Source organism: Leuciscus leuciscus, assembly GCF_965113295.1.
Source record: "Leuciscus leuciscus genome assembly, chromosome: 7".
NCBI lineage: Eukaryota > Metazoa > Chordata > Actinopteri > Cypriniformes > Leuciscidae > Leuciscus > Leuciscus leuciscus.
This window is the reverse complement of record NC_138731.1, coordinates 16078280-16097245: the sequence shown is the minus strand read 5'-3', so window position 1 is coordinate 16097245 and position 18966 is coordinate 16078280. Positions and strand designations below refer to the sequence as shown.

Sequence of the window (18966 nt, the reverse complement as noted above, 5' to 3'; positions counted from 1 at the left end):
GCCTCATGTGTAGCAGTCCAAAAGGTATCACGTTGGAAGCTGCTGCCATGAGACCCAACAGTCTCTGGAACTGTTTGACAGTGAGTAGCTGGCCTAGCTTTACACTTTTCACAGCTGCAAGGATGGAATCTATCCGTGGCGGTGACAGGCGCGCCTGCATCGACACAGAATCCCAAACCACGCCTAAAAAAGTGGTCCTCTGAAGTGGAGAAAGCACACTCTTCTTGGCGTTCAGCCGTAACCCCAGCTCTTTCATGTGGGCGAGAACAACATCTCGATGTTGAACCGCCAACTGATGCGACTGAGCTAAAATCAACCAATCGTCGATGTAGTTCATGATGCGAATACCCTGGAGGCGCAGAGGCGCCAGAGCTGCATCCACGCATTTGGTGAAAGTGCGGGGTGATAAAGCCAGGCCGAATGGAAGAACTCGATATTGGTATGCTTTGCCCCCGAAAGCAAACCTCAGGAACTTCCAATGACACGGACGGATGGATATATGGAAATATGCGTCCTTGAGGTCTATCGTGACAAACCAGTCCTCGGACCTGATCTGTGGCACGATCTGCCTCAATGTTAACATTTTGAACTTGAGCTGCATGACTGACTCGTTCAGAACTCGAAGATCTAAAATGGGACGCAATCCCCCGTCCTTTTTTGGAACTATGAAGTACCGGCTGTAAAACCCGGTTTCCCTGCTGGAGGGAGGTACACATTCTATGGCCCCTTTCTCTAACAGAGTGTTCACTTCCTGTTCCATAACCAGAACCTGCTCGGGGCCCACCACTGTGGGCAGGACCCCCATAAACCGAGGTGGGCGTTTCTTGAATTGTATCTGATACCCTTTTTCCACGGTCTGCAGGACCCAACGAGAAACATTTGACAGTAGCTTCCACGCTGTCAAAGATTCTACTAGAGGTACCAGCCTCTCGAGACTGGTTTCTGGATTTTGTTGCTGTTGAGTAGTCTGTTCGACGCCCTGTAACGGCGAACCGGCAGGGAACGACCGAACAGACTGCTCTAGCACCCTCCTCAGAGGGGGCGGGCATCCCGAGGCCACTACGTTTCCGGGTGGACCTTGAGATATGTGCTCGCCGGAGACCGCTGCGCCCTGTAACACCAGAGGTGGCAGGGTTGGCAGAACGGTCCCCTGAGGGTACCGAAGAGAGACGGGCACCGTAAAAAGAGGTGTTAACCGCTCTGCTTCGGGGGGAACTACCCTCATTTGTCCTGGGTCCTCGGACGTCAGGACTTCTTCCCAGCAGCCTTCTTAGCAGTAATAACGGTCCTCAGATCCGTTCTACCCCTCGAAGACTGCTGGGTTTGAGCGCGCCCTCCGTGTCCCCGAGGTTTTTGTGGGGGAGCACGGGAGGAAACGCTCTGCTTCTGAGTGGCACGGTGCTCAGCGCTCTTTTTAGAGGAGTGAGGCTGCTCCCGCCCAGCAGCCTCATAGAAAGAACGGCGGGGGAGGAGTTTTTGCAATGCAGCTGCCTGTTTAGCAGCTTCCTGAGATTTAGCTACCGCACTGTTTACTGCATCGCCAAATAAACCCACAGTGGAAACCGGAGCATCTAAGAGAACGTGCTTTTCTTTCTCTTTTATATCACTCAGGTTGAGCCACAGATGCCTCTCAGTGGCCACCAGGGCTGCCATAGACCGCCCGATTGATTTAGCGGTCTCCTTGGTGGCCCTGAGAGACAAATCTGTGGCTCTGCGTAGTTCAGCCACTGTATCGGGACCAATTCCCCCGCCCTCCTCTAAATCCCCCAATAATTCTGCCTGATAGGCTTGCATAATGGACATCGTATGCAGACACGCTGCTGCTTGACCAGCGGCTGCATAAGATTTATGAACCAGAGATGAAGTATATTTTACTGGCTTAGAGGGAAGTGAAGGAGCTTTCAGGGAAGATGCCGTTGCTGGAGAGAGATAGCTCGCAAGCGTCTCCTCCACCTTCGGCATCTCCCCATAACCATAATCTTTATATTTCTGAATAGATGAATAGTGAGATGTTTGTGGTGCATACACTCTGTATGAAACCGGTTTTCCCCACGATCTCGACACCTCGGTGTGGAGATCGGGGGAAAACGGAAGGCTTCTTCGCTGAGGCTGAGCACGAGATGGCAGGAAGCATTCGTCGAGCTTACTTTTCGAACGAACGTCCTGCCTATCCTCTGGCCACTCAATAGATAGTCTGTCAACTGCTCTAGTAATAACATCGAGCAGTTCCTCAAACGCATGAGACTGAGGTGGCGAATCCTCAGACTCAGCTTCAATACTCACAACATCCAACTCCTCAGAGCTGGATAGTTGCAGTATTGGTGCCTCTATCGGGGGGGAAGAAACCGCAATGCGTGCTTCCACACCCTGATGAGAGGCACTGGATCTGTCAGATTGATGCTGAGATAAGGCAGAGCCCGTCTCAACATCCACTGACAGATCCATTTGCGAACCCCAGGTCTGAGATCGCCGCCGAGCCTCAGCCGCGGCGGGACCCGAGCCCTGGGGAACGTGGTCGGGATTGAACCGAGCCAAACGGGATCGGAGCGTACGCAATGGAAGCGCACAGCAATGCTCACAGTCACCACCCTCGAGTGCTGACTGGGCATGCTCCTCTCCCAAACAAACAACACAAAGAGTGTGTGTGTCACCTCCCGTTAAATAACGCGGGCAGGGATGGACACACACTCGATACTGCTGCTTGCTCGCCATAACTGAATCAATATATATATATATAAAGACAGACAACACCAAATAACAAGGACAGATTTCAACACAGAGCGCAACTGAAGACTCAGAAAGCTTTCGTTTTCTGTTTTGGGCCGGCTTTTATAGTTTCCTGGTACGTGACGTCACCCGCCTCTGACGTTCCGCCACACCATTGGACTGATTTTACATGTGCTTCAAGACGTCATCACGCAAAGCGTTCCCACAGCGTCATTTCTCGACGCAACGGGAGTTCCCTTGAAAGGGAACCATAGAATTCAAAAGGGTGTTCTTTCTTTTTCACATGACTATATATATATAATTATTTATTTATTTTACATACTGTAAAAACATTCAAATTGTGAAATACTATTACTTTTTGAAATATCTGTTTTCTTTTTTAATATATTTTAAAATGTCATTTATTCAGCATCATTACTCCAGTCTTCAGTCACATGATCCTTCAGAAATCATTATATGCTGATTTGGTGCTTAAGAAACATTTCTTAAAATGGTCAATGTTTAAAAATTTGTGCTGCTTAATATTTTTTATATACATTTTAGGGTATTTTACTGTAATTTTTTATCAATGTATCCTTGCTGAATAGAAGTATTAATTTCTTTCAAAATACTTTATACAGTGGGGAGAACAAGTATTTGATACACTTCCGATTTTGCAGGTTTTCCCACTTACAAAGCATGTAGAAGTCTGTAATTTGTATCATAGGTACTCTTCAACTGTGAGTGACGGAATCTAAAACAAAAATCCAGAAAATCACATTGTATGATTTTTAAGTAATTAATTAGCATTTTATTGCATGACATAAGTATTTGATCACCTACCAACCAGTAAGAATTCCGGCTCTCACAGACTTGTTAGTTTTTCTTTAAGAAGCCCTCCTGTTCTCCACTCATTACCTGTATTAACTGCACCTGTTTGAACTAGTTACCTGTATAAAAGACACCTGTCCACACACTCAATCAAACAGACTCCAACCTCTCCACAATGGCCAAGACCAGAGAGCTGTGTAAGGACATCAGGGATAAAATTTCAGAACTGCACAAGGCTGGGATGGGCTACAGGACAATAGGCAAGCAGCTTGGTGAGAAGGCAACAACTGTTGGCGCAATTATTAGAAAATGGAAGAAGTTCAAGATGACGGTCAATCTCCCTCGGTCTGGGGCACCATGCAAGATCTCACCTCGTGGGGCATCAATGATCATGAGGAAGGTGAGGGATCAGCCCAGAACTACATGGCAGGACCTGGTCAATGACCTGAAGAGAGCTGGGACCACAGTCTCAAAGAAAACCATTAGTAACACACTACGCCATCATGGATTAAAATCCTGCAGCGCACACAAGGTCCCCCTGCTCAAGCCAGCGCATGTCCAGGCCCGTCTGAAGTTTGCCAATGACCATCTGGATGATCCAGAGGAGGAATGGGAGAAGGTCATGTGGTCTGATGAGACAAAAATAGAGGTTTTTGGTCTAAACTCCACTCGCCGTGTTTGGAGAAAGAAGAAGGATGAGTACAACCCCTAGAACACCATCTCAACCGTGAAGCATGGAGGTGGAAACATCATTCTTTGGGGATGCTTTTCTGCAAAGGGGACAGAACGACTGCACCGTATTGAGGGGAGGATGGATGGGGCCATGTATCGCGAGATCTTGGCCAACAACCTCCTTCCCTCAGCATTGAAGATGGGTCGTGGCTGGGTCTTCCAGCATGACAACAACCCGAAACACACAGCCAGGGCAACTAAGGAGGGGCTCTGTAAGAAGCATCTCAAGGTCCTGGAGTGGCCTAGCCAGTCTCCAGACCTGAACCCAACAGAAAATCTTTGGAGGGAGCTGAAAGTCCGTATTACCCAGCGACAGCCCCGAAACCTGAAGGATCTGGAGAAGGTCTGTATGGAGGAGTGGGCCAAAATCCCTGCTGCAGTGTGTGCAAACCTGGTCAAGAACTACAGGAAACTTATGATCTCTGTAATTGCAAACAAAGGTTTCTGTACCAAATATTAAGTTCTGCTTTTCTGATGTATCAAATACTTATGTCATGCAATAAAATGCAAATTAATTACTTAAAAATCATACAATGTGATTTTGGGATTTTTGTTTTAGATTCCATCCCTCACAGTTGAAGAGTACCTATTATAAAAAATTACAGACTTCTACATGCTTTGTAAGTGGGAAAACCTGCAAAATCGGCAGTGTATCAAATACTTGTTCTCCCCACTGTATATATATATATATATATATATATATAAAGTTTACAAAAAAATAAAAGAAAATTGCACGAATAAAAATAAAGTTGGAGTCGGAGTCTGAATCAGAAGTTGTTCAGGTTTTTCTGCAAACGAATAATACTCAGTGTTAAAGGTTTAGAGTGTCTGCAGTGTCTGTTAAGATTAGAAGTGTAGATCACCATGTAAGTGTGTGATATGCATGTGTTTGTGTACAGTATAATGTATCTGGAGCTGGTCATGTGATCGAGGGTCACATCTTGATGCTGGTGCCTCTGTGTCATCTATGTAACAGACCATGTCATCGCTTCAGTCTGACCAGGGCCAATTTGACCAGTGTTTAATGTAGGAATTTAATCAGCTCAGCAAATGCCACAGCTTTCTTTACATTTCCTGCTTGAATTTACAAGATGATTTTACTGCTTTGACATTTATCTGTTGACATTTTGTGACATCAACATTTAAAGAACCATCTCTTCCTCTTCTGCTTTGAATTTGAATTCATCTCATGTCCGAGCCAAAAGTGTTGCTCTGTTCGCCCCTGAACAGTTATATCATATTCTTGATCTACTGTACAACAGTTCTTCTGATATCAACTTCTTGTGGTATATATACAGGGTGTGTAAAGCAGAACTGTGAAACCCTTGAGACCAAGTAAAAGCTCAGCGCTGATGTAATGAAGGGGTTTGTGGGTTTGGTGGGCCTCCTGTGGTCAGCAGCCAGTACAGCGAGTCTGACTGCATTGTCCTGCTCTCTGTGTGGGTCTGCGAGGGAACACAGCCTGGGACATTTCATTTCAGAGACAACCTCAAAACACGGGCATTCCTCACATTCCAGCCCGGGCTCCTGCTCTGCCCACTGGGATGCTAGAAAGGCCAGCGAGGCACTCATCCTAGACATGGCCAGTACTTCTGTAAGGAGACTGAGGAGTCAGGACTCATTCCATCCACTTCAGAACACGAGACTTGTTTCAGATTTCATGTTAATGACTATAAGGAAGTCTATAAGGAAGGGAATGAACTAAGTACAGTTGCCCAAACTTTATGGTAAAGCATTATGTCCAGTTCTGTTTGCATGTCTGAAAGTGTGTACTTATTGAAGTTTGCTTAGACGTGTGAGCATTTGTTTTATATTCACTGTGGTTGCTAGCAAAAATTGTCCTACATAAATACACATTAAATTTGGATAAAAGGCTTAATTTAGAGGTGTGCCCCACTTCTGCATCTCCAGTTAGCTATGATGACCCATTTACTTTAGGCTTGTTGCGTCAAGATTGTTCCATAATTTAAGTCTTCTGTACATACAGTGACCCCAAAGAGCAAATTGCTGCTCACTGTCGTCTTACTTCAGCCACACTTAAATGAGACGGAGTCGGCCGTCTCAATCGTAAAATCCTTTCAGTGCACTGAAACATTCGCTCCCTAAAAAGTCCCACAGTGCACTGTGAAAACCAGGGAGCATCAATGCTCACTATGTTCCCTTACACCGGAAATTCAAAACTTAGGGAGCTGATTGAGACACACATATATGCACTTAAAATCGACAATTGATTAACAGACATGAAGGAAAAGGCAAAATCAAATTAGTTTTGTTGTAAGGTTTTAGGTGGCCATCGTTTGTTTTCAGTTTGGATTTTTCTCTTCTTTTTCTTCTTCTTTATCTGTCTGCCTGCCCACCTGTCTATCTGTCTGTCATCAAACTGCCCTAATGTCTGCCGATCTGGGGTGTGTTTCCCGTACAACAACGTAATTCGCTGCTAAACTACCATAGTACGATGCACTGTTGAAGAAATCAACTATCCAAACACAACTGTTTCCCGAAACCATATTGTCGCAAATTGGTTGTTGAACCATGTTGGTTAATGATGTCACGCACATGGTGGAGTAATGACTTCTTTTAATTAATCTGTTTGAGATCGAATTAATGATAGATGTTTTGCTATAAATTATGGACATGGCATCTGAGGACTATTTCAAATTTTTCTCAGTTATTTTGCTTTATTTCCAGATTGAATCACAGGTTTGTTCTTACGTACTACAGCACGTACGCACATGCGCACTCTTCAAAAACGATGCTTTAAATCTTTTTGCAAACTAAAAGACGTAAATGACATTTGTATGTATTCTAAATAAAAGATACAGATTGTGCTGAATGTCAGCTTGCTTATTTGGCAAAAGATAAGGATTCATTGAGGTCCACATGTCATGCAAACAAAAACTCTGCTTCTAACCACAGCTCGAGACCTGTCGTTCCAAACACACAACTTTGCGATGCGGTTTGCGAATGTTCATTAGAACTATGGTTTCTGGAAACACTGACTCTTTGAACTATGCTGATAACGACGGAACTTGCGACCATATGGCTAACAAAGCTTTTGGGAAACGCACTCCTGTCTGCCTGTCTGCCTGTCTGCCCTAATGTCTGCTGACCTGTCTGTCTGTCTGTCTGTCTGTCTGCCCTAATGTCTGCTGGTCTGTCTGTCTGTCTGTCTGTCTGTCTGTCTGTCTGTCTGTCTGCCCTAATATCTGCTAAACTCTCTGTTTATCTGTCTTGTCTGTGTATATGATTGTTTTTCTATATGTCTGTCTATCTTTCTGTATATCTGTCTGTCTGCCCACCTGTCTGTCTGTCTTTTTGTCTGTGTATCTTTCTGATTTTCAAAACTGTCTGTCTGTGTCTGTCTACTGTTTTTAATCTGTAATGTCAGTAGGGTGTTGTGATAATGCTTGTGTGTCTCATCTTTGTGCTGTTAAATCCTGGCTAATCTGAAGCCACGTTGCACACACACACACACACACACACACACACACACATACACATAAATCTCCTTATCATAAACAGGACTGTCACTGATCTTCCGTAGAGATGGGAAGCAATGTTTTTTTCCTTTACATCAGTTTGGCAGTGTATATAGGGTACACGTTTTTATATAGATATCTAAAATGGCTTGTTATTTGTTGAAATGCATCTTGCTGGTGTGGCATTTATGTACACGTTATTGGCAAATCTCTAAGCCACGTTCATCATGAACATCTGTAAGCCATATCGCTTCCTAATACACACTCAGACACATTGTCTCTCTCACACACACACACACACACACACACACACACACACACACTTTGTTGTGAAATACTGAAAGCGCATGACCTCATATCAGATTAAGTGTGTGTGTAGGTGTCAAAAGAGCCTTGAGCCTTGAGTTACACTCACAGAAAAGTATCTGGACACCATATCTAGTGAATATTTAAACTGGAGGAATTTATTGTTATATTGGACCAATTCCAGAATTGAAATGAAGATGCTGACCATGATCTTGTTATCTCTCCATTCTATTTAAAAGACAGACGTGGATTTACAGGAATAATTTACTCAAAAATGAATGAAGGTCAAGTTACCTAATATTTTAAGTGACATTAAACTTCACACACAGTCCTCTCTATGATATCATTTCCTGTTTTATATATCTTTTTCTGTATGTTTCTGCACTTTTTAATGAATAAATAATGAATTTAAGAAATAATAATAATAAAAAATACTCTATGCCATTCAGCCATACTCTGCAAAACATATTTTGTTTTCCACCAAAGAAAATAAGGAAGTCAAATGCATTTGAAATGGCATGAGGGTGACTACTTCGTTTTTGGATTAAGTATTTTAAAAGTATTAAAGGTTAAAACTTTTACCCTGCATGACTGATTTAACCCACTCGGACACAAAGGGCAGATCTTTCCTCTAGCTTCCAAAATGGTCTGTTTATTTCAACTGTTCCTTTCCGTATGACTTGGCAAAAACATTTCTGTTCATTCTCTACACGTGTACTTCCTTTCAGTGTGCAGTGTAAAACGGGAAGTGTCTTAATAAGCTCAGACTTCAAGTTCAGTGACCTTACGTGACCTTGCCCAGTCAAAGCATGCAGGATCGTTGCATAATGAGAATTGCCTTTTATATTAACAGGAGGGAAAGGGACGTTTTGAAACACTAAGTGTCTGTTCTCTCACTGTCCAACATTAAAAGAGTCCAACTGTGCTGCTATCTCTCTCAAAGACACAATCACACTTCAAAGTGCTTCGCTCACAAGTATGAAGCGTTCATGGGAGGTTCTAGCAGTTATGTTCAGACTGTATTTGCACACAGCAGGAGGCTGTAAAGGAGTGTGTGGAGGTCATGAGAAAGCCACAACCCTCCAGATGGGTGCGTGGGTATTAAAGAGAGGCCCAGTGCTTTATGATATTAATGGACTGTGTGAAGGAAGATAAGAAGAGGGAGACAATGCCACGAAATGAATGTAGAAACCTGCTTCAGAGAGCTTCAAGTCAGCATTAGGAGACAAATATGTCTACACACACAGATAACACTTCAAAATCGGTTGAGACGAGGCCTTGCTTAAAAGCAGTGATGTCCCATGTGACGGTTATCCATTTATTTTGCATCTTTGTGCTCTGTTGAGATTTTTCTTTCCATCTTTCTCATAAAGACATGGAGCAGGGACCCCCGCCCCAATACAAAACATGTCAAACAGATCTACATATTATTATAGCCTTTAATATTAATAGAAACCAACCACATTATGATAGTTATATTATGTTGAGACAGTATATTAGAACTATGCACGTTATTGTTGTTGTAAACATGCATCATTGTCTGTATTGTTTTTCATTGTTAAAATTGAGATTTATGCATGTTTTAATCAAAGTTATTAAAATGGATTTGCAGAGTCCTCATGCGTTTTATTTTTACTGTCGGATGGACAATTAAACATTTACCTCCTGAATATTAGCTTCAAGTTTACTAAAAATTCACATTTTAATTTTACTTTCAAATGGACAACTAAATATTTACCTGAACTTTAACTATAGGTTTACTAAAACTTTACATTTAATTTTTTTACTGTGAGATGGACAATTAAGAATCAATCACTGAGGGTGCTTCTGAAATTATGAGGATATATAGCCTCGAAAACACGCAATAACATCTCTCTTTATAATCAGTAAAAAGCTGTCACTCATTTCAGTTCATCGCAATCTCACAAAGTTTCTTTATAATCAATGAAGGTGACTGCACAGTTAATCTCTCATAATGTCCACACTTTGTTCGCTATAATGAGAGGATTCATGAGCATGCAGAACTCAGCAATGAACTCTGGCATTTTGACCGGTGAGTGGATTCTGACTAAATCATCAAACACCTCTGATTGGCCATTGCATTCAAGAGATCAACAAACATGTTGTGATTTCTCACCGCTGCAAAAACACATTGTAAACACTTTCTCCAGAGCGAAGACACAATTACGCACTGGAGTGTTTGCCAAATCTGTTTTGCCAATATGATATTATTATAGTATCAACTGAGGGTGCCTAGCATTTGACTTAGTAATGTTTTTACCCATGTTTTAACAAAAAAATCAAACATGATCAAACATTAAGTGGCAGAACCCATAGGAGTCGTGGACCCTTGATTTAAAATTTTTAAATCTATCAGTCAACAAACTTTGCATTGTCAGTCAGTTTGTGACTTGTTTCCTGGCAGCTCGGCATGAGAATCAACATTCATTTTTCAAGCATAATACATTGTTTCCTGCAATTGTGATTCCCAGGGTAAATGTTTATGGCACATTAAAAAGTCAGTGCAAGCACACATTTTTATTTTGTATATAACTCACTTGCTTTACAGTGTAAAGATGACTCTAGATGGGTAAATCTGTCTTGGATTTCATTTACCTCATAACCCCAGTTTTTTTCCACTTAGTAACAAGATGAAGATCAAATGGGTGATTGTTCAGATACTATTGAAAGTGCTTTCTTTTTCAGATCACCATTCAGAGAGACAGTGGCCTAGATGTCAGCTCCCCCAAACATGGCAAGATTGATCCCAAAAATGCCCCTCATGTAGGGGGAAACCAGTGGGCTGGAGGCACAGGTACAGTCACATCCCATCAAAGGTGAAACACAAAACTTGTCCAGTCATATTTAAACCCTATTTTTATATTTAAAATATATATTGTGATTTGTTTTTATTTATTGTTTTTGGTCACAATTTATATTAGATGTAATATGTACTATCTACTTACATTACATAAGGTACAATGTACTTAATGTGTTCATGTTGTTTAGCAAAAAACACTTTTGCTGCTATTACAACGAAACCTGTCCCTATAACTTGTATAATTAATTACATATAATCACAGAAGTTAATTACAGCTATAATTATATGCAGGTATTTTTAAATACAAGTACAATGTAAAAATATGTATGTGCACTATAAGTGTATTGTATCAAATGTTTAATTTAAATGTTAGTATATAGTAGTTATATTTATTTTGACCAATTTATATTTAAAAAAAATAATAGTGACATTTTCATAGTGCCATAAAATCTCATTACTGCAATGCAATTAAAATAATACATTGCTTGCATTTTTTCACATTTATTTATATAGTGGTTTATACAGTAAAATACAGATTGTTTCGAAGCAACTTCACAGTAATAAAATCTGCAGTTAAAAATTATCCAAAATAAATGTTTTAGCAAGTACATAACCAGTCAGTGTTCAAAACTATCTGCTTGCCTTAGCTCGATTCAAAACGGTAAGCTTGTAATAATGTTTTTAATTCCAGTGGTACTGGTGGATTTCCGCGGGAAAGTCAAGCATGTCTTTGCGTCATTACGTCACATCTGTACACATAAAGAAGGAGTCTCGGCTAGTAGACAATGAGTGTGAGGATGTTGGAGGTGGAGATTTATAGCCTTTTCTCACAGCACTTGATATAATTAATTATACTTATTAATTTGATGGTGGATCCAGAAAGGTTCAAACAACAATCACCAGTGACAACTGACTAATGTTGTTAACATTAACAATTTGAGAACAAAGTATAATTTGCACGGTTTGACGTGATATGATAAGCGATCGTTAGATTTAATCAGCGCGATTTACTTTGATTTAATGCTTTTTTTCTCTTAGTTGGTCAGAACAAAAGTGGATGTTAGTTACTTGTTCAGATGACAATTTCCAGTGAAAATCCTTATGTTGGTCATACTTCCAAAAAGTAGGATCTGTGATTCTGAATGACAGGATCCACACCGGCGCGGTGACTGACAGCCGCACATTCACCTCAAAACATTGGATTCACCCGCGCTGTGCCGTGCCGAGACACAACCCACGTAAAGTTGATAATTCCGCAAATAACTGCAATTGCAGATTTCGAACAGAGATGGCGACAAAGAGGAACAACTACGGACTGCAGCTTTAATATGAATAAATGGGGAAAATAACTGTTGATGTTGTAAAATTCATCAGTTATGAAACAAATTCTATTTAAGCTATAAAAAGGCTCCGTAAAAGATAATAGTGTCATTATTCAGCTCAGTTCAGTTCAATAACTGTCAGTGTTGCTGTTCATCAATTATGAAACTAGTTCAATTTGGCTAAGCAGCTGTAAAGAAGATAGTTGTGTCATTATTCAGCTCAAGTCAGTGCAATGTTAATTCAATTCAGCTCAAAAACTGTGCCATTATCCAGCTCAAATGAGTTCATATTGTCACATTGTCACTAATATTACAAACAAATATTTTAAACCGCAACTGAGCATTCCAAAGGGGAAAGTGGCAAGGAAACAAAACTATTTGCTGTACTGCATTTCATTTATGCATATTCAAAATTTTCTTTTCTGTGATATTGTAGAATTTAACTTTACCATTATAAATACAATCTAATGAGAATCACCATTTACTTAAAAAATCATAATAAATAGGGCCCAATGACTAGGTTTTCATTTTTCATGTTTTTGTAAAATGCGCCCATAAATCCATCTCTGACTTTAAAGCAAGCTCTCCAAATAAAAGTTTGAAGATGGTTTTCGTTAAAAATATTTAAATGAACCTTTATTTTTTAAATCTCCAGTTATTATGCAAGTACCCTACACACGCTTATCAATCACCTACGTGGTAACTCAACAAATTGCCTGTGTGTTGGTGTAGGTGGCAGAGATACAGCAGGTCTCGGAGGGAAGGGAGGACCCTACCGTCTGGATGCCGGACACAAAGTTCACCAGATCTCTCAGGCAGAGAAAGACGCTGTGCCAGACGAGGTGAAGAGAGCAGCACGCGAGATGGGGGAGAAGGCTTTTAAGCAGAGGTACGCCCATCTGTCTCTCTCATTCATCACTCACTCAGTTCAAACACAGATTTCTCCAAAAAGCCTACACTTGACCCTGCGTGACCTTTACCCTCTGGCCCGAGTGCCTGTTAATCTCTCCAGATATTTTGCAGTGCTGTCTCAATGAAAGCAAATATGTGTGTGAGGCTTCGTTTTATAAGCTACTGAGCTGCCTAGCCCATGTATGCGCAATGCATACATATATATATATGCAATAATGTCCTTTGACAAAATGACAATCCTATAATGCACTGCATTGAGCTCAGTAAAAAAAAAAAAAATTATACAAGGCAGGATTATTATACTAAAACCATAAAAAAACATTACTTTATGTTAAACATCATCTGAAATAAAATAAAAATGTAAAAATCTTAAGGTAACCTTTTAACTTAGTTTAACTTGATGTATTAAAATAGCTACAACTTAAACTGAGATAAACATTTATTTTAAAAAACTATATATACTTTTTTTTTTACTAAAAAAAACAAAAAAAAACATTTATACTAAAACTTTTAAATTAAAACGAAGAGCTAAATATAAGCAACAACAAAAAAAAAAGAATAAAAACTACAATAGTATTTCAATTGTGCTAACATAACACAGATCCAAAATGGCGAACGAAGCAAGATGTCAATTATCAATATCCTTGTATTTATACTCAACATTAATTTCCATTCATAACCCATTTTAATTCCATAACATGATGTATTTCTGAAAACATTCAGTTACAAATAAAATTGTCGCCTATGCATTATAGTGTTGTTAAATGCCAGAATACAGCATGATTAAATGTGTGCTTGCTAAAACAATAGTTTTTGGCTTAATGACCCAATAACCACATGGCCTGAGTGATGAAAGAAGGAAACGGAAGTATTTTTAAAGGAAGAGAAATTTATTCACACTGAAAGCAAAAAAAAAAAAAAAAAAAAAAAAAAAAAATTGGAATTGCATAAAACTTGAAATAATTCACACAATAAGACCGTCAACCTGGTAATTAAGTTGGTAAGCGAGTCGATTTTGGCATGTAGACTGTTTTTATATGTCTGCCTATGTAGAATGATGCAAATCAGTCAGTCTATGTGGGGTGTAGAGAGTACTACGCTTTGGAACGGACAAGAAATACTCAAATGAGTGCCTCATAAAAACCAGCACGTTCTAGATCACAGAATGGACACAAGGTCTTCAAAGGGCCCAGTTATCTGAAATATGCACCCCGTGAATGCTGCGATTCATTAAGCTGTGTGTGCACGCACATGAAGCAAGTACGAGTGTTCCTTCATGAAGGAGGCCTCTGTTTGGGCCAATGGACTCTATTTGCTCTAAAAGGGGACATTTCATAGGATTTTTCTTGTTCTTTTGAATTTAAATGGCTAAGAGTTACTCTGGTGCAGTGGTTCTCAACTGCTTTGGCCATGGGACCCACATATTCCAATGGTCTTTCTTTCACGCATGTCTTTCAAAGTCTTGCATCAGAGAAACATTTAGAATTATGTTTTTTGTTGTTATTGTAGTTTCTTTGACTACACACACTGCGACCCACTCAAAACCCAGTTCACTGCCAGACCACACCAACACCGCTCTAGTGTTTATAATGTCCACACTGATCATGTATGGCAACTAAGCTGAAAGAATGACTCATTCAGCACTTGTTGTTATTCAGCACATCATAACCATGAGCTAATTAACATAACCCTTGTTTGCAAATGCCAGTTGTAAAATGTTCATTATGCTGCACTAGATGATTGACAGTGTGAACTACTGTTTGCCAGTATGTGGACATTAATTAGTTATAATAGTGGTAATTTACATATGTAGAAGTTGTAAAGGGACAGTATCAAATCGACATTTTTAATTCTGAGAGTCAGAGAGGGGATGGAAAATGCTCATGTAAAACTTAGTTAAAGGGATAGTTCACTCAAAAATGAAAATTGTGTCATCACTTACTCAACCTCGTGTTGTTCTAAACCTGTATGGGTTTCTCTGTTCTGTTGAACACAAAAGAAGATATTTTGAAGAATGTCGGTAACCAAACAGTTGATGGACCCCATTGACTTCCATAGTGGGAAAAAAAAAATACTATGGAAGTTAATGGGGTCCATCAACTGTTTGGTTACCGACATTCTTCAAAATATCTTATTTTGTGTTCAACAGAACAGAGAAACCCATACAGGTTTAGAACAACACGAGGTTGAGTAAGTGATGACACAATTTTCATTTTTGAGTGAACTATCCCTTTAAGCTGACACAACAAATTTCAGATTATAAGTGGACTTCAGGGACAAAAAAAGCACTACATTTTTGTAGAATATGCCTGCTTTAAGTGTGATTTACTAAAGACACGCAGTGACAAATTAACACTGAAAAAGGTTATTTTTGCGGCTGACCTTATTGCATACGCATTTGTAGGAGTTTCCCTTTCAAACACAATATTTATGGGAGGAGAGTATTTAAATGAATCATGCAAGGTGATTTACTAAGGTTTGCAATAGTCAATTCACTGGTATGTGTGCCATTATTTACTGCCCAAAAAAGCATGTTTTAAACCAGACAGTAATCTGTGCTGCTATAGGTAGATTGTGTTGGTCAGTATGGAAATGATCCGGCTTTGTCTGTGTTCTTTCATTTTAACAAATTTTCAGAACTTTCCACTCCCATCTGCGCTTTTTTGGAATTGCGCCCTCACACTTATTTGCCCTGTTTAGTAAATCTGGCCCTTAGACTGTAATCTTGACATGACATTGACACATTTACTCACCCCCACGTCATCCAAGATGTCCATGTCTTTCTTTCTTTCTTCAGTCGAAAAGAAATTAAGGTTTTTGAGGAGAACATTCCAGGATTTTTTCTCCATATAGTGGACTTCAACGGTTACCAACGGGTCAAAGGTCCAAATTGCAGTTTCAGTGCAGCTTCAAATGCTCTACACGATCCCAGCCGATGAATACGGGTCTTATCAAGCGAAACCATCGGTCATTTTCTAAAAAGAAAATAAACACTTATATACTTTTTAACCACAAATGCTCGTCTTGCATTAGCTCTGCGATTTGCCACGCGTTACGTAATCATGTTGAAAGGTCACGCAGTAGGCAGAAGTACAGACCGAGCGTTTACAAGTCAAACGCCATTTACAAAAAAAAATACAAAAATGAAAAAGGTAAAACAACAATGTCGGACGAAAAAGTTGGAGGGGAAAATGAGAAATTTTCCACCTATGTCAGGTTACCGCCTGACCTTTCCAACGAGATTACATAATGCATGAAGTCGTGGACGTGCAAGACGAGCATTTGTGGTTAAAAAGTCTGTATATATATATATTTAGCCATTTGCTAAAATCATTTAAGTTCTTTTTTTTTTCCTCATTATTGTACACACAGCACCCCATATTGACAGAAAAACACAGAATTGTTGACATTTTTGCACATTTATTAAAAAAGAAAAACTGAAATATCATATGGTCCTAAGTATTCAGACCCTTTGCTGTGACACTCATATTAACTCAGGTGCTGTCCATTTCTTCTGATCATCCTTGAGATGGTTCTACACCTTCATTTGAGTCCAGCTGTGTTTGATTATACTGATTGGACTTGATTAGGAAAGCCACACACCTGTCTATATAAGACCTTACAGCTCACAGTGCATGTCAGAGCAAATGAGAATCATGAGGTCAAAGGAACTGCCTGAAGAGCTCAGAGACAGAATTGTGGCAAGGCACAGATCTGGCCAAGGTTACAAAAATAATTCTGCTGCACTTAAGGTTCCTAAGAGCACAGTGGCCTCCATAATCCTTAAATGGAAGACGTTTGGGACGACCAGAACCCTTCCTAGAGCTGGCCATCCGGCCAAACTGAGCTATAAGGGGAGAAGAGCCTTGGTGAGAGAGGTAAAGAAGAACCCAAAGATCACTGTGGCTGAGCTCCAGACATGCAGTCGGGAGATGGGAGAAAGTTGTAATAAGTCAACCATCACTGCAGCAATCCACCAGTCAGGGCTTTATGGCAGAGTGGCCCGACGGAAGCCTCTCCTCAGTGCAAGACACATGAAAGCACACCTGAAGGACTCCAAGATGGTGATAAATAAGATTCTCTGGTCTGATGAGACCAAGATAGAACTTTTTGGCCTTAATTCTAAGCGGTATGTGTGGAGAAAACCAGGCACTGCTCATCACCTGTCCAATACAGTCTCAACAGTGAAGCATGGTGGTGGCAGCATCATGCTGTGGGGGTGTTTTTCAGCTGCAGGGACAGGACGACTGGTTGCAATCGAGGGAAAGATGAATGCGGCCAAGTACAGGGATATCCTGGACGAAAACCTTCTCCAGAGTGCTCTGGATCTCAGACTGGGCCGAAGGTTCACCTTCCAACAAGACAATGACCCTAAGCACACAGCTAAAATAACGAAGGAGTGGCTTCACAACAACTCCGTGACTGTTCTTGAATAGCCCAGCCAAAGCCCTGACTTAAACCCAATTGAGCATCTCTGGAGAGACCTGAAAATGGCTGTCCACCAACGTTTACCATCCAACCTGACAGAACGGGAGAGGATCTGCAAGGAGGAATGGCAGAGTATACCCAAATCCAGGTGTGAAAAACTTGTTGCATCTTTCCCAAAAAGACTCATGGCTGTATTAGATAAAAAGGGTGCTTCTACTAAATACTGAGCAAAGGGTCTGAATACTTAGGACCATGTGATATTTCAGTTTTTCTTTTTTAATAAATGTGCAAAAATGTCAACAATTCTGTGTTTTTCTGTCAATATGGGGTGCTGTGTGTACAATAATGAGGAAAAAAATGAACTTAAATTATTTGAGCAAATGGCTGCAATATAACAAAGAGTGAAAAATGTAAGGGGGTCTGAATACTTTCCGTACCCACTGTATGTATGTATATATATATATATATATATATATATATATATATATATATATATATATATTCTTTTTATTTTATTTTATTTTATTTTATGATAGATCGTTTGGCTAGATAAGACTCTTATTCCTCGGCTAGGATTGTGTAGAGCCTTTGAAGCTGGACTGAAACTGCAATTTGGACCTTCGACCCATTGGTAACCGTTGAAGTCCACCATATGGAGAAATATCCTGGAATGTTCTCCTCAAAAACCTTAATTTCTTTTCGACTGAAGAGAGAAAGACATGAACATCTTGGATGACGTGGGGGTGAGTAAATTATCATGATATTTTAATTCTGAAGTGAACTAATCCTTTAACAACTAGTTGTTCCGGGCCGGTTTTGTACACACTTCATAGAATTTTAGAATTTGGTTGTCACTCCCGTAAATTGCTGAACTTAGTGTGTACAGAACAGGATTAAACACTAAAAGGTGAATTGACAACTGAATGTTGCTGCAGTGTGTGTGGCCACTGTAGCTGTTGCTCTCTTGAATTCTTTACTTTCAGATGGGATTTTTCCCCTTTGTGTTTCACATTGTCGTTTCTTCATGCTGTCTGTCACGTTCACAATATTTCAATCTCAGTTGTCAGGGGTTTCCACAGGAAGTGGGACTTTATTTACCTTTTTTTGCAAGTGTAAGTTTCACTCCGACAACCACCGTAACATCTTTCAATTTTGATGTAGGCCTTCTATGATGCTGGAAAAGCTGAATTTGTCACTAATAGATATACCTGCAGTAGAGCTGTAACCCTTCATACAGTTGATTCAGCATCTATTAAAAATCCCACTGATGAAACACAATTTTTTTTTTATAATTAAACATTTGGTTGGTTATTGATTTAAAATGTTATCATTTGAATAAATTTTGATTTAGTGAATGCTGTACTGAATATTTAAAAATCAACGCTTACACTACCTTTTAAAAGTTTGGTATTGGTAAGATTTTTAAATG

General features: G+C 40.1%; 1 protein-coding gene across 1 annotated transcript in view; it reads left to right on the top strand.

Moving 5' to 3' along the window:
- Window positions 1-18966, top strand: part of vwa8 (von Willebrand factor A domain containing 8) — a 123536-nt gene that overhangs the window by 78682 nt on the left and 25888 nt on the right. The window contains exons 38-39 of the mRNA XM_082175026.1: window positions 10761-10869; window positions 12930-13086. Coding sequence (XP_082031152.1) covers window positions 10761-10869; window positions 12930-13086 — 266 coding nt within the window. The remainder of the gene's footprint in view (window positions 1-10760; window positions 10870-12929; window positions 13087-18966) is intronic.